This window comes from Halichoerus grypus, chromosome 5 (assembly GCF_964656455.1).
Source record: "Halichoerus grypus chromosome 5, mHalGry1.hap1.1, whole genome shotgun sequence".
Taxonomy (NCBI): Eukaryota; Metazoa; Chordata; class Mammalia; order Carnivora; family Phocidae; genus Halichoerus; species Halichoerus grypus.
This window is the reverse complement of record NC_135716.1, coordinates 186,082,607-186,096,722: the sequence shown is the minus strand read 5'-3', so window position 1 is coordinate 186,096,722 and position 14,116 is coordinate 186,082,607. Positions and strand designations below refer to the sequence as shown.

At 67.6% G+C, this 14,116-nt stretch overlaps 1 protein-coding gene across 2 annotated transcripts in view; it reads left to right on the top strand.

Moving 5' to 3' along the window:
* PLCH2 (phospholipase C eta 2) overlaps nucleotides 1-13,232 on the top strand; it is a 65,954-nt gene extending 52,722 nt beyond the window's left edge. For both annotated transcript variants that reach the window (XM_036089586.2, XM_078073888.1), the window contains 14 exons: nucleotides 22-193; nucleotides 587-694; nucleotides 1,904-2,062; nucleotides 4,234-4,320; nucleotides 4,730-4,812; nucleotides 5,254-5,351; nucleotides 5,442-5,624; nucleotides 5,999-6,106; nucleotides 6,777-6,901; nucleotides 6,979-7,063; nucleotides 7,282-7,428; nucleotides 7,886-7,965; nucleotides 9,975-10,266; nucleotides 11,800-13,232. In XM_036089586.2, coding sequence (XP_035945479.2) covers nucleotides 22-193; nucleotides 587-694; nucleotides 1,904-2,062; nucleotides 4,234-4,320; nucleotides 4,730-4,812; nucleotides 5,254-5,351; nucleotides 5,442-5,624; nucleotides 5,999-6,106; nucleotides 6,777-6,901; nucleotides 6,979-7,063; nucleotides 7,282-7,428; nucleotides 7,886-7,965; nucleotides 9,975-10,266; nucleotides 11,800-13,046 — 2,974 coding nt within the window. In that variant the 3' untranslated portion in view covers nucleotides 13,047-13,232. The remainder of the gene's footprint in view (nucleotides 1-21; nucleotides 194-586; nucleotides 695-1,903; nucleotides 2,063-4,233; nucleotides 4,321-4,729; nucleotides 4,813-5,253; nucleotides 5,352-5,441; nucleotides 5,625-5,998; nucleotides 6,107-6,776; nucleotides 6,902-6,978; nucleotides 7,064-7,281; nucleotides 7,429-7,885; nucleotides 7,966-9,974; nucleotides 10,267-11,799) is intronic.
* Nucleotides 13,233-14,116: the final 884 nt, after the last annotated feature.

Sequence of the window (14,116 nt, the reverse complement as noted above, 5' to 3'; positions counted from 1 at the left end):
TCTTCCACCTTGGGGCCACAGGTACCCAGTGATCCTGTCCATTGAGAACCACTGCAGTGTCATCCAACAGAAAAAGATGGCCCAGTATCTGACTGATATCCTCGGGGATAAGCTGGACTTGTCATCAGTAAGCAGTGAGGATGCCACCATGCTTCCCTCTCCGCAGATGCTCAAGGGCAAGATTCTGGTTAAGGTGAGCACCTGCCTGACCCTCCTAGGGCCAGCATCCTGCTGGGCCCCTGACCTCTGATCTGTGGCCAGGTGAGGGGCAATTGCCCTGCTCTAGATAATATGGGGCTCCACACCATCTGTGGCAGATTTGAGGAGTCAGGGTAGGCCCTACCCCTGACCTGCCCTCAGTCTCCCTCCATAGTGACCACTCAATCTAGGGACCTCCATGTGCACAACCCGGCATTTCCCTCCCATGCTGCTGCAGCAAGGAAGTGCTGGGCTGGCCTCTACCCCATGGCCTGAGGTCCACAAGCAAGCTTGAGAAAGGCTCCTTCCCTTTGCTGCTTCTTGTATGGGTACTGGCCTCTCAGTACTTCCTGCAGGACCCCTCCCATGGCCCACTGCCTCCCCCCAGGGCAAGAAGCTTCCTGCCAACATCAGTGAGGATGCCGAGGAGGGCGAGGTGTCTGATGAAGACAGCGCGGACGAGATCGATGAGGACTGCAAACTTCTCAACGGGGATGTGAGTAGGGGCTGGGAGGCCCTCTTCAGGGAGGGGGAGCTGTAGCCCTGAACAGCAGGCTCATAGCCTTGCTGTGAGAAGGCAGGTGGCTGAGAGAGGGATATTGGGCAGATGCGAGGGTGCTTGGGCAGATGCGAGGGTGCTTTGTCCAGTGGCTACACAGCTGGGCATGTGCTCAGCCAGGGGGGGCCCTTCCCTACCTGCCCCTTCACACAAGACTTGGCCCTTGAGCTCCCAGCTAGTGGGCTTCCACCTTTTCACCCAGAGGCTCTGGGGCTGGGGGGTCACACAGGGAGGCTGAGGAGTGAAAAAAGGCTCGGCATAGCGGGGCTGGGGGAACTCTGTAATTAGCTTCTTCTCTCCTCTGGGCACTGTTCTAAGCCGCTGCTGTGAGGTAGGAAGGCATTATTTCTCCCGGAGGGGCCCTCAGATGGGAAAATAATTGTGCAGGAGCATTCCCAGCCACGTTAGCTAATTGTTTTAGAAAGCCCTGAAGCAGCAGAATTCTTTCTGCTTTGGATGTGCCTGCATATTCCTCTGGCCCCAGGTGACCGTAAACCCATGTTGTCTGATGTCTAACTGGCATGACTCCAACCGGGGCCCGGGGCACCCGGATGCCCATGGCCCAGGCCCTGCCCCAGAGGGGTCCCTGTGTGTCAGGGCTACAAGGGGGCGCTGCTCCAGGCAGGGAGAACTGCCCAGCCCCCGGTTGCTGGCCAGCCAGGCCCTCCATCCCCACCCCTGCCCATCTCCTTGAGGTGTCTGATAGCCAGTGGAGGGATCCCAGATCCCCAGCTGCTTAGGGCTCCTGGAGTCCAGAGTGGCCACCGGGTACCCTGACCCCCTCCCCCAAGGCCCACTGGCCGGATGCGTGGCAAGCTGTCTGCTGAGTTTCTGTGGGCAGCATTGTGCAGCTAAAGGATGCAGGTGTTAAAATCAGAGAGGCCTTGGTTCAGGGCCTGCTGGTCACTGTCTGTGGCTCTGGGGCAAATCACAGGCCTGCTGTCTGGCCCCGCGGTGGGGTGGTGTGAGGATAAAGCAACGCCATGTAGGAGTGAGTGTGCGGCTGGGGCCGGGGGTGAGAAGCCAAGATGGGGTTCTGGCTCCCCAGCTCCAGCAGGCCCCTCCAGCAGGGACCTTGGGGGCCGTCACCGCTGCTGCCACAGGGCTGGGGACTGATGGCACGGGGTGGCCGTCCGGCTCTGGCAGGTCGCCACCAATCGGAAGCGTGTGGAAAACATCGCCAAGAAGAAACTGGATTCCCTAATGAAGGAGTCAAAGATTCGGGACTGTGAGGACCCAAATGACTTCACCGTGTCCACACTGCCCTCATCTGGAAAGCTTGGGCACAAGGCAGAGGGCAAAAAGGTGAGAGCCCTGCAGCCCATGAGGTCAGCCTGAGGCTGAGGGAAGGGCCTGGAACATCCGGTCTGTGCACACCTGTTCATACATACACCCCCCCCCCAAACCCATCCCCAGATTTCTGGGTGGGGAGGACACAGAGCACATTTAGCTCTGGTGTGTGAGCAGGTGGGCAGCATGTCCAGTGTGGTGGACACGATGTGAAGTCCCTGCTTTCCCTTGACCAAGCAATATCTGGGCATGCACCCGGGAACTTGGGGACACACAGGATGGCCGCTTGGACCTGGGAAACTTATGTCTGTGTGATTTTTTGCGTGAGGAGGAGCAGGTACTCGGGAAGGCTTCCTGGAGGAGGAGGAGGAGGAAGAGTAGGAGAAGCAGTAGCAGCTCAGGCTGAGCCACCAGGCATGGAGCTTGGAGGGGACGTCAGGGAAGGCACCTTGCAGCACTAGGCCATCCCTGCTGGGACATGGGTAGGGGGACAATGGGGAGTGTGGGGCACAGAGCTCTATGAAGGGGGGCTAGGCAGAGGGGGGAGCATCTGGGCAGTGGGGTCATGCACATGCGCCCAACATGCCTCTCTGTCCCCTTTGCTGGGGGCCCGAGGCTGTGGCCCCCCACCCCCCGGGAGGTCCCTGTGTGGGAGAGGGCAGGTGGCTCAGAGTGCAGTCAGACGGGCAAGGAGGGGACCCCGGTCTGCAGTGCTGGGCACAACTCTAGTGGTGCTGGTGCTGGCCAAGGACAGGCCTGATTCTCTGGGAGGAACCCAGCACCCCCCTCCCCGACATCCGGAGGGGCCAGGACGGGACCTGCTTGAACAGAAGGGGCCAGCCAGGCCGTGCCCTGCCCCCTGTGCTCTGTCCAGGGCATGGGTGCTCCTCAGCCTGCCGTCCTGCCCGCCCCACCCCACCCTTCAGAGCTCTCTAGGGTCACCAGGCTGTGGGGTGGTGGGCAGGAGTGGCCCAGTGCAGCCCTCCGCTGCCCACAGCCTCCCTGAGGGTGGTCGGAGCTCGGGCCTGGGCTGTAACCCCTGCCAAGCTCGGGCGTGTGGGCGTTGGGGGGGCGGCAGCGGATTCTGGCTGAGGCTGCCGCTGCTTCTTTAGGGCGCGCGGCGTTTGGGGCGGTGTTTACAGAGCTGCGAAGCATGTTGGCCCCGACTGGCTCCAGACACACCACGCACATGGCTCCCAGGGCCTCTGCCAGTGTGCCATGGAACCATCAATAAATTAGGAGGGAGATGGGCGGTGTTGCTGGGCTGGGGAAGAGGAAGAGAAACAATTCTGAGAGCAGCTGGACCGTAGCTGATGCTGAGCACCTCTGTTGCTGCCGACCTGGGCCTCGGGCTTCGGCTGGCTCCTTCTGTGCTGGCTGGCAGGGCGTGAGCAGAGCGGCCCCAGGGCGGACACCGGAGCTGCAGAGCTGACCATCATGTGCTCCCCCGTCGGGCACAGTGGGGCCCGACTTGAGCTCCGGGGTCCAGGCTGCGAGGCCGGCGGTCCAGGCCGGGGCATGGTTAGTGGGGAGCTGCAGAGCTGACCATCATGTGCTCCCCCGTCGGGCACAGTGGGGCCCAGCTTGAGCTCCAGGGTCCAGGCTGCGAGGCCAGCGGTCCAGGCCGGGGCATGGTTAGTGGGGAGCTGCAGACGTGCAGGGGTGCGCCCACAGGTGTGTGCGGATGCGTGTGCAGGACGGGGCCTGGGGAGCCCCCTTGGGCGGGGCGGGGAAGGAGTCCCATAAGTAGCGGCCAGGAAGGCTCACGGTAGCCCTGACGCCAACAAGGGCAGCTTTGGGGGCGCAGACCCGCATTTGTCTCCGCGAGAAGCAGGGCCGGACCCCAGAGCCACAGGGAGCTTCGCACGGGCCTTACGGAAGCGCGCATGGCCGAGCGACTTTGCAGACACACAAACGGGGTTTATCATACACTCACCCACCGCGGGGAAAAAATTCAGAACTGGGGCCTTAATGGGCTTAAAGCAACACATCTCGAGGGGCTCCCTCTTGGACCCCCGCTCCCTGCGGCCGCTGAGCCCCCAGGGCGGGCTGCGGAATGTGTCTTCACGGGCCCCACCTGCCCCTGCTGCCTCCGGGCTCCTTGCGGGAGGGGTGCCTGGAGCCCCTGGGACTGAGGCCGGGTCCCCCCCATCCCCCACCGTCACCTCTGTCTCCCTCTCCCCCAGGCTGAGGAGGATGTGGAGTCCGGGGAGGACGCCGGGGCCAGCCGACGGAACAACCGCATCCTTATGAGCGGCTTCTCCATGCTCAAGGTCTGGCGGGGCTCCCAGGCGGGGGCACCTTGCTGGAGCCCACCATGCTCCGTCTTCCCGCTTGCCCAACTGTCCCTGGGCCGGCCAGCCGGGGCATCCCCTCCAGCTCCCAGGGCCCTGGGCCTGTCTCCTGGAATCCCCCTCTGGACTCCTAGCTACCTGGTCTGACTGGGGCTGCCCGGGGTAGAGGCCTCGATGGCCCTCCCCTGGCCCACACCAGCCAATGCCCCGGGTCACTCGGGGCCCAGGCCGACCAGCATACTGCAGAGGACCGGCAGGCCCAGCCTGGCAGCTGGGGAACCAGGACCCCCGGATGGCAGGCCTGCCTCCTTCACCCTGCCGGCCGGTGCAGGTGACTCGGCTGAGCCAGGGGCTCCACGGGGCCTGACTCCGCTCTCCTTCCGCACAGAAAAAGAGCAGCAAGCTAAAGAAAGCGGCCAGCATGGAGGAGGGGGATGAGGACCTGGACTCCCAAGGCAGCCAGAGCCGAGGGTCAGTGCCCTGCCCAGCCTGGACCCTGACCAGAGTGGTGGCAGAAGTGCCCGTGTCCCTGCAACGGCTGGTGTTGGATGCGCAGGCTCCGCGGTGGCCCCGTGACCGCACAGTGGGGTGGGGGAGGGGGAGCCCAGGGTGTGGACCCCAGGGTCTCGGGGCCGGACTGGCCAGCACGGGGCCCTGTTCCTGCTCCTAGCGCCCGTCGTGGTTGGAAATGCGTTCCTGGGTGGGCTTGGCGCCAGAGCCTGCCCCTCCCCCTTGTCCTTCCTCAGTGTCCACTGCACATCCTGGCACCCACACCAGGGCGTAGTGGACGTTAGGGGGATGTTCTGCATGAATCAGTGAGCCTGGCTCGCAAACCGTGGTGCCCAGGCTGGCCTGAGTCGGGAGGGGCGCCCACCCTGGGGTCCTGACCGCTGTTGCCCACGCTCCCCGCAGGGCGAGCCGGCAGAAGAAGACCATGAAGCTGTCCCGCGCCCTCTCGGACCTGGTGAAGTACACCAAGTCTGTGGGCATGCACGACGTGGAGGCGGAGGGTGAGGGGACGAGGGCCCTGGGGGCGTGTGGGAGGGCTGGGTCGCGGCCTGGGCGTGCCTCTGAGCCCCCGCCCGCCCCCCGCCCGCCAGTGGCGTCCAGCTGGCAGGTGTCGTCGTTCAGTGAGACCAGGGCCCAGCAGATCCTGCAGCAGAAGCCGGCCCAGTACCTCCGCTTCAACCAGCACCAGCTCTCCCGCATCTACCCCTCCTCCTACCGCGTGGACTCCAGCAACTACAACCCGCAGCCCTTCTGGAACGCGGGCTGCCAGATGGGTGCGTGTTGCTGGGACCGTGAACGGGGGGGCCCAGCGCTCCGAGGAGGCTGGGCTTGGCTCCCTGGACAGTGGCTTTGGAGAGCCTCCACCACATCCCGCCAGTGTCACCAGGCTGGCACTGGGGTGGGGTCCTTCAGACCCCGGGACACGGTGTGCAAGAGGCACATCGGCCCACGTGCTCCTAGGGGAGGCGGGGGGCTGGCTGTGCGGGGCTCCAGGGGCATCCCGCGGGGACGCTGGCCCTGGTTGTGCATCACGGTGAGCCTGGGGCTGGCTCACATAGGAGAGCGCAGGACTCGGGCAGCCGAGCAGGGGAGGCAGGGGGAGGTGGGCTGGGCGCTGACCAGGCTGCCCCGCGTCCCCGCCCCGTAGTCGCCCTGAACTACCAGTCGGAGGGGCGGATGCTGCAGCTGAACCGCGCCAAGTTCAGTGCCAACGGGAACTGTGGCTACGTGCTCAAGCCGCAGTGCATGTGCCAGGGTGAGGCCCGGGGGCCCGGGACGCGGGGCGGGCAGGGGGCAGCTGCCGCAGGGTCACCTGGGGGGCCACCCGGGATGTGGCTCCCCAGGATGCCAGAGGTGGGGGTGCGGCGAAGGGTCCCCACTCTGCCAGGGGTTGGCAGGGGGTGAACTAGGGAGCCCCTCGCCATGCCTGGCCCCCCACGCGGCCCCCCAGCAGGACATGTCTGAGGCAACTCCCCGCGGGGCTCAGGCCGAGGCGCCCTGGAGCGAGGGCCCGGCCCGGGCCAGGCACCACAGCTTCCCAGTCCCTTCCCAGACCCTTCAGTTTTCTCACTGGAAACCGCTGGAGATCATGTGTGCAGTTCTCCCCATTTTAACCTGAATCCTCCCCCCACCCCTCCTGCCAGCTTTACTGCACCTCCTCGGGGGATGGGCCTGCAGAGCCCTATCGCTGGGGCGCCCAGCGCCCGGCCCCCCACCTAGAGGCAGCGTGCAGAGAGGGGAGAGGACGGTGTCCTAGCTCAGGGCGGTCACAGAGGGGCCAGCACGCAGACCCCTGGTGCCCCCGAGCTGGAACCCTGCCTCCCCTCTCCCCGCCCCTGGCCTGGGGCTCCTGTCCGGTCAACAGGGTGTGGTGGGGTGCACTGTGCAGCCACTGCTCCCCTCAGCCTGGCGCCCTGGCCCCCCAGGCGTCTTCAACCCCAACTCCGAGGACCCTCTGCCCGGGCAGCTCAAAAAGCAGCTGGTGCTCCGGATCATCAGCGGGCAGCAGCTCCCCAAGCCGAGGGATTCAATGCTGGGGGACCGAGGCGAGGTAGGAGGGGTCCTGGCGTGGGTGGGCGGGGCTGGAGCAACACCCCAGGCCCGGTGCCACCCCTGCCCTCCCCCCAGATCATTGACCCCTTCGTGGAGGTGGAGGTCATCGGGCTCCCCGTGGATTGCAGCAAGGAGCAGACGCGAGTGGTGGACGACAACGGTGAGGCCCAGGGCCCCGCCTGGCTCCGCTGACCGCAGCCTCACAGGGGAGGGGGGTGGGGCCGCTCCGGTGACCTAGGCCACCTGGGGGAGCCTGGCTCAGGGCCTGGTCCCCGGGTGCTGCTCCTCTCGGCCCAGGCACCGGAAGAGGGCGTGGGCCCCAGCGGCCTCCAGGCTGGAGCTGGGGTGGGAGGTGACCCTGCTTCCGGTGGCCGCCAGGATTCAACCCCGTGTGGGAGGAGACCCTGGTGTTCACTGTGCATATGCCTGAGATCACACTGGTGCGCTTCCTCGTCTGGGACCATGACCCCATTGGGCGGGACTTCATTGGCCAGAGGACACTGGCCTTCAGCAGCATGATGCCAGGTGGGCAGAGGGCCGGCAGGGTGGGGCGGGGTGGTGTCCCCCATAACAGAGACCAGCGTCCCCTGCTCAGGCAGGCATCCACCATGGAGGCCAGCATTCCACCCCAGACCAGCGTACCCCACAGAGACCCGCCCCCCATACACAGACCAGTGTCCCCTGTAGGTCAGCTGAGGGCGCCAGGGCTGGCCTTCCTCCTATGGGTCGGCTCCTGCCATGGGTGGGCCTAGGGACACAGAGCAAGCCGAGGAGGAAGGTACAAGGCCAAGGGCATTTTGTGGATGGGGGAGGGAGGGGCGCTCAGGTGTTGCGCCGCCTGGCCCCGAGAAAGAGGAAGAGCCTGCAATACCAGCGGGCTTCCTGGAGGAGAAGTCCCCAGAGCTGGGCTCACGGGTTGGATTCAGGGCCTCAGGACCTTTGAGCAGAGTGGGGCAGGGTGAGCCGTGACCGGCCATTTCAGGCTATCGGCACGTGTACCTGGAGGGGATGGAAGAGGCCTCCATCTTTGTCCACGTGGCCGTCAGTGACATCAGCGGTAAGGTGAGTGCCGCCTGCAGGACCACTGGCCTCGCCCCAGCCCCAGTCCCACCCCAGCCATGTTGCCAGGGCCGTTGGGCCTCCTGGTTACTCACTGGGCCTGTTTCTACACCTGCAGAGTGGGCGGTGGGGGCACCTGACCTCTGTGTCCCGCGGCCGCTGTGGCCCCCGTCCCTGCTCCCCGTCTTTCCCGAGCCTCCTCACGCCTTCTGTGTCTCAGGGTCCCCAGTTCTCCGTCCGTCTCTGGCTGGAAGGGGTCCGCCTGGCTTTGCTCCCCGTCCCCGTGTCCCTGGATGGGGGTCCTCCTCCATCCCCCCAGCTCTGAGCTCCGGGCCCAGGCAGGGCCAGCGTGTGGCGGTCTGTCGGGCATGCATGGGGGGCCCGTGTGGTCCTGGCGCCGACTGCCTCTCTCCTGCCACCTCCACGGCTCCGAGGTGCTGCCGGGCGCGGCGCCGCGGGCCGCTTGCTCCTGCCCGCCGTCAAGCCGTCTGTCCTGTCTGCCTGTCTCCACGGGCTCCGGCCCGGCTGTCGGTGTCTCACGGCCGTCACTCTGTCTCTTTGGTCTTGCAGTGCGCTTCCCCATGTCCAAAGTCTACCTTTAGAAGGACAGTCCCGTTAGGAGCTCGAAGGTACCCCAGTGCCGGGGTGGCGGAGCTGCCCGCCCCCCCCTGCATGCTCAGGCCGTCCCCATTAGCATCTGTGATTCCTGGTAGCGTTTTGGAGACTGTCCGCTCATGTGACATGGATCGTGGTGTGGTTCTGGGGTCCCCCGGGCCATGTTCAGCCACAGAGCGGCATTTATGAGGCAGGTCCAGGACTCCGGCGAGGCCCCCTGTGCGTGGACCCCTCCCGGCCTTCCGTCCCTCCTCTGTCCTCTGCCCCGTGCCCCCGCCCCTCTGTGTCTGGTCCTCTAGCTCGGAGCGCCACTGGCAGCCCTGCACCTGTCGCCCTCCCTGCCCTCGCCCTTCCTCTCTGTCCCCCGCCCCCCGTGTGCTCCCTGGCTCTGTGTGCACCTGCTGTGGGGTGGGGAGGCCCCCGGGACCAGGAGCTCTGAGCTTGAATCCTGGACCTTCTTCTAAATGACTCTGCAGCCAACTTTGACCAAATTGCTCTGGATTTGGGATCTTGAATCGGGAAGCCGATTCAAGTGCTGGCCCCGTGAACGCCTCTGCCCAGAGTGCCCCGTGTCCCTGGGGAGTCGTGGCTGTTGTCGGGGCCTCTGCATGTGGGCACCCTCTGGCCTCTGCACTCTGGAGACACAGCTCTCGGCCTCCCCGGCAGTGCACCGGGCCCCTGCCGGCCAGTCCGGGGACCCCCGGCTGCTCTCCTCGGGTAGGGAGGCCAAGGCCAGCAGCAGTTCAGGGAAGGCCGAACCCTTAGGACGGCTGTGCAGAGAGCAGGGTGAGGCTGGAAGCAGCCAGGAAGGCTCCCCAGAAGAGGCAGCACCCCTGGGGCAGTGGGCGGGCAGGGACATGGGAGAGCAGACCGCTGGCCTGCACCCGGCTTCGCTTGCTTCCTCGGCCTGTGGCGCCCGAGGGCAGGGTGAGCGTGAGCGGGGCGGTGCCGGCTTCCACGGGGTTCTCTCTCAGCTCTCTCTCCCTGCCAGCACCACTCTGGGGGCCCTGTGCCGGCCTGCTCTGCCAGAGCCGGGGGCTTTGGGGACCTGCGAGGGGTACGTGTGTGGGCGCAGGGGCCAGAGTTCAGGGTCCCCGTTTGGAGAAGCCCGGGCCTCCTCCTTGCAGCCCTCACTGGGCCCGCATGTCCTGAGACCCGCAGACCCTCCCGCTGCGCTCAGGGAAGGTGGGCGCCTTCCTGGTCTGTGCCAAGGCCATGGCAGCTGCTGTTCCCGGCAGGGGTGCCCTGGGGACCCTCTCCCCTACGGCCTTCGCCGAGCTGGCCCTGGGGCTGCGGCGGCTCAGCCTGGTCACCGCCGGCCACATGTGCTTGGACAGGGCGGGCGGTCCCCGGCCCCGGTGCCTGGCTGCCGGCTATGTGGACTCCTTCTCTTGCAGGTCAAGCAGGCTCTGGGCCTAAAAGGCCTGTTCCTCAGAGGCCCAAAGCCCGGCTCCCTGGACAGTCACGCTGCTGGGCGGCCCCTGCCCCGGCCTTCCGTGGGCCAGCGGCTCCTGCGGCGTGCGGCCAGCGCCCCGACCAAGAGCCAGAAGCCGGGCCACAGGGCCCTCCCGGAGCTGCTTCTGGGCACGCGGGACACAGGCTCCGAGGGGGAGGCCCGTGACGTGGCGGCCCCCAGCCCCGGCCCCGCTCTGGAGGCCTCAGCCCCCGAGGAGCCCGGCAGCCCCCGAGGTAAGGCGCCGGTGGGGAGGAGCCCGGCGCAGGGGGGTCTGGCCCAGGAGCAGTCCCCTTGTGCCCCTGAGGGCCCCGGGCCTGCTGGGGTGGCCGCCACCTGCATGAAGTGCGTGGTGGGCTCCTGCGCTGGAGAGGACGCGGAGGGCCTGCGGCGGGGGCAGCTGCCCAGCCCGGGGCCCGCAGCCGCGCACGAGGCCATCAGCCAGCAGCCCTGCGCCCGGGCGGACTCGCTGGGGGCTCCCTGCCCCGGTGCGGGGAGACGCAGAGGGGCCCGGTGGCAGGGTCCGGGCGGCGGCGGCTCCGTGTCCTCGGACTCCAGCGGCCTGGGCAGCCCTGAGGTGGTCCCGTGCTGGCCCGAGGGTGCCCGCAGGCAGGCAGGGGCCCTGCAGAGGGAGATGAATGCCTTGTTCGTTCAAAAGCTGGAGGAGATTAGGAGTAAATCCTCCATGCTGTCCACCGGTAAGACGAGACGCTCCTGGCCGGCGTCCCCTGGCTGCCCCCGCACCGCCCCTTGGCATGGCCTGGGCCGGACGCCCTCCCTGCGCTTCTGCGTCCAAAACCGCCGTCTCCGTGTGCTCATCCTGGCTTCCCTTCCCCTTGCCCCGCCGGCTTGCCTGGGGGTCCCTGGTAGCCCCAGCACCCCTTCCCCATCTGACAGTGCCAAGCCCTAGGCCTCTCGCCCCCAGAGGCCCCCCCACAAGCCCCCAAGTGGCCTGGAAGTGAGAGCAGGTCTGACTCCAGCTGCCGTGTGTGCTGACGTCCGTGGCCCGGTGCCCCAGTCGGGCCTTCGCGCTGGCCTGCCCCGCCTGCTCCTGACGCCTTTCCCCAGGCCTGGGGGCAGCTTCCAGCCCCCCACCCCTGCCCCAGGGCCAGGCTGCAGGTGTTCGGCTGCTGGCCCCGCACCGCAGTCCTCCGAGAAGCCTGGCGCCGGTCGGTGCAGCACAGCAGGGCGGCCCCCGACGCCGCCGACGGTGCCCGGGCCCCAGCGTTTGCAGGGCTGGGGCAGACTGCACCTGCCCCCCGGCCCTGCGCGCTCCGCTGTGGCCCGAGTAGAGCCGAGCGCGGCTGGCACAGGCAACAGCCCGAGGGCACCTTGTCGGGGAACTCCAGCCTGGGGAGGGGCTGAAAGCTGAGTGGTTCCCCTCCCCCAGACCCCCATCCCTCCCTGCGCCCCGCCCAGCCTTGCTGTTTGTCTGTCCACCTGCCAGCCCCGCCCACACGCTGACCACCCTGTTCTCCTTTCTGTCCCCACGCTGCCTCCATAGTTAGGGACTGAGAGCAGCCGAGTGCCAGGTAATGGGGCCCAGACCCCGTGTGCCCTGTGCCGTCCCTGGCCCTGGCCTGTCCGGGGGCCCTGTGGACCCTGCCTGTGGGCACAGACTGTCTGCTCCCCCCGCCCCAGCCGCAGCAGAGCCGGAGGGCGGGGGGGGGGGCAGCTGTGTGCACACGGAGGAGCCCGGCCGCTGAGGGTCCTGGGGGCACTGTCCACGGGGGACGCGCCCAGCATGGTCCTCTCCCTCTCGTCCACAGATACCCGCCCCTTCTCCGTGCAGAGGACGGGCTCCTCCCTATGTGGTCTGGAAACCATTGCCGAGGAGCCAGCCCCGGGCCCCGGCCCCCCACCTCTGGCGGCTGCCCCCCCCAGCCCCTCCCCAGGAGGGCCCCCGCGCGCCTGGGGCCCCCGCGCCAAAGTGGTGAGCCCCCCAGCGGTAGCTCTGGGAGCTTCCGTGCCCTTCCAGCCCAGGACCCAGAGCCGAGGGGACATGGAGCCGGCCCCGGAGAGCCGGCGGAGGGTGTACAATGGCGGGGGCCTCGGGGGGGCACATGAGGGGGACCCTAGCAGCCAGATGGCCCGAAAGGCCGAGAGTGAGGGGCAGGTGCCCTCGGAGCTCCCGGGCGGATGGCGGCCCCTGGCTGGGCCCTGCCCCACCGTGTACTCAGACGTCACGGGCGGAGACCGGCTGTGGCGGCGGCTGGAACCAGGGGGCCATCGCGACAGCGTGTCCTCGTCCTCCAGTGTGTCGTCCAGCGACACGGTCATCGACCTCTCCCTGCCGGGCCTGGGTCTGGGCCTGGGCCTGGGCCGCGAGAGTGTCCCGGGGGCTCCAGCCGGACGCCTGCCCCTGCGGCCCTGCTCGGCCACGGCCGCCCGCCTGGACCTGCCTGCTGTGACCAAGAGCAAATCCAGCCCCAACCTGCGGGCTGCCAGCCAGCTGCCTGCAGCACCGGAAGACCTTCCGACGCGGCCCCCCGCCCCCAGGCCGCCCTGGGGCCGCCTCCCTCTGGCGGGCCTCCGGGACTGCCCTGCAGCCGCCAAGTCCAAGAGCCTGGGGGACCTGACTGCTGACGACTTCGCGCCGCAGGTGGAGATCCTGGGCCAGAGCCTGGGCCTGGCGGGGGAGGGGCGGGCCGGGCGGGGGGCACGGCGGGACGCGCTGACGGAGCAGCTGCGCTGGCTCACGGGCTTCCAGCAGGCTGGCGACATCACCTCGCCCACCAGCCTGACCGTGGGCCTGACTGTGGTGGGGGAAGGGGCGCCTGGGCCCCCCGGCTTCCTGCGGCGCTCCTCCTCTCGCAGCCAGAGCCGTGTGCGCGCCATCGCCAGCCGGGCCCGGCAGGCCCAGGAGCGGCAGCAGCGGCTGCAGGCCCCAAGGGCTCCCCCGGGGGAGGAGCGGGGCACCCCCGAGGGTGCCTGCTCAGGGGGCCGCGGGGGCTGGGGGGATGTGCCGGCCCCCGCCAAGGGCTCCGCCGCCACCGGGCTCCTGCTCCGACTCTGAGGGACCCCCCAGGGCGGACCCAGACCCCCACCTTGGCGCCGAGTGCGCTCTGCCCCCACCCCTCCCCCGGGGAGGAAGGGAGCCTGCCCAGGGTCTGGGCAGATTTTTCACCATGTTAGCATATATATGAGAGGTATTTAAATTTTGAGAGACAAAGCTTCTACGACATTAAAGTGGTGCCCGGTCCTTTCTCCGTCGTACCTGGTTTTCGGCGGCCCGGGTGCGCAGCTCTAAGTGTGCGGTTCCCGGGATGCTCGTTACGTGCCCGTCCCCTGCCTGACTGCGACTGGCTTGTTCCGCACGAGGCCTGCTCTGTATGGGACACTTTAGACTCCAGGCTTGCGGACACAACTCCAATAAACAGGTTCCCGCTTGCTGGGGCGGGGGGGGCACCCACCCACACACTCCCCCTTGTGACCACCTGCCAGGCGTTCCTGGGCCAGGGTCTGTGTGAGGACACCCCTGACCTCTGTCCACAGAGGGCTCGGTGGACTGGCTCCCCAGGGAGGGGATCTCCAGCCTCCAAGACGCAGCCCCTGTTCCCTCTCTCCCCGCCTCCCAGTCCCACTGTGGTGTGTGGGGGCGTAAGCTTGACCCTGGGCAGGGACCCCAGGCCAGAGGACCCCCAGCTGGCTAAATGCATACACTGCCCCTCCCCTGGAGAAGGCGGGATGCCAGCCAGGCCACAAGGGGCTGTGTGTCTGGGCTCGTCCCGCACCCCGGCATCCGGCATCCGACCTCCACAGGAGCCACCTGGGGTGCCAAGGGCCACCAGGGACCTCTGCGACGGGCAGTGCCCTTTACGCAGCAGGCGGCGGGTTTGGCTGGGGAGGCCTCATGTCCCACCACCAGGGTAAGCCCTGCTGTCTTCCCGATAAGGCCCGTGGGAAGCTGGACACCCGACCCAAGGCTGGGTGCCGGTGGGTGGACACGGTCTCCCTCGAGGTGTCCCTCTGTAGTCTCCAGGGACCTGTGCCAGCCACTTGGCCAATCTCAGCAAAGGCCCGGGTGGAGGGTGTCTACTGGCCCCACACGCCTCCCCAGACCCACCAGGCCCCTCCTTGGGAAGC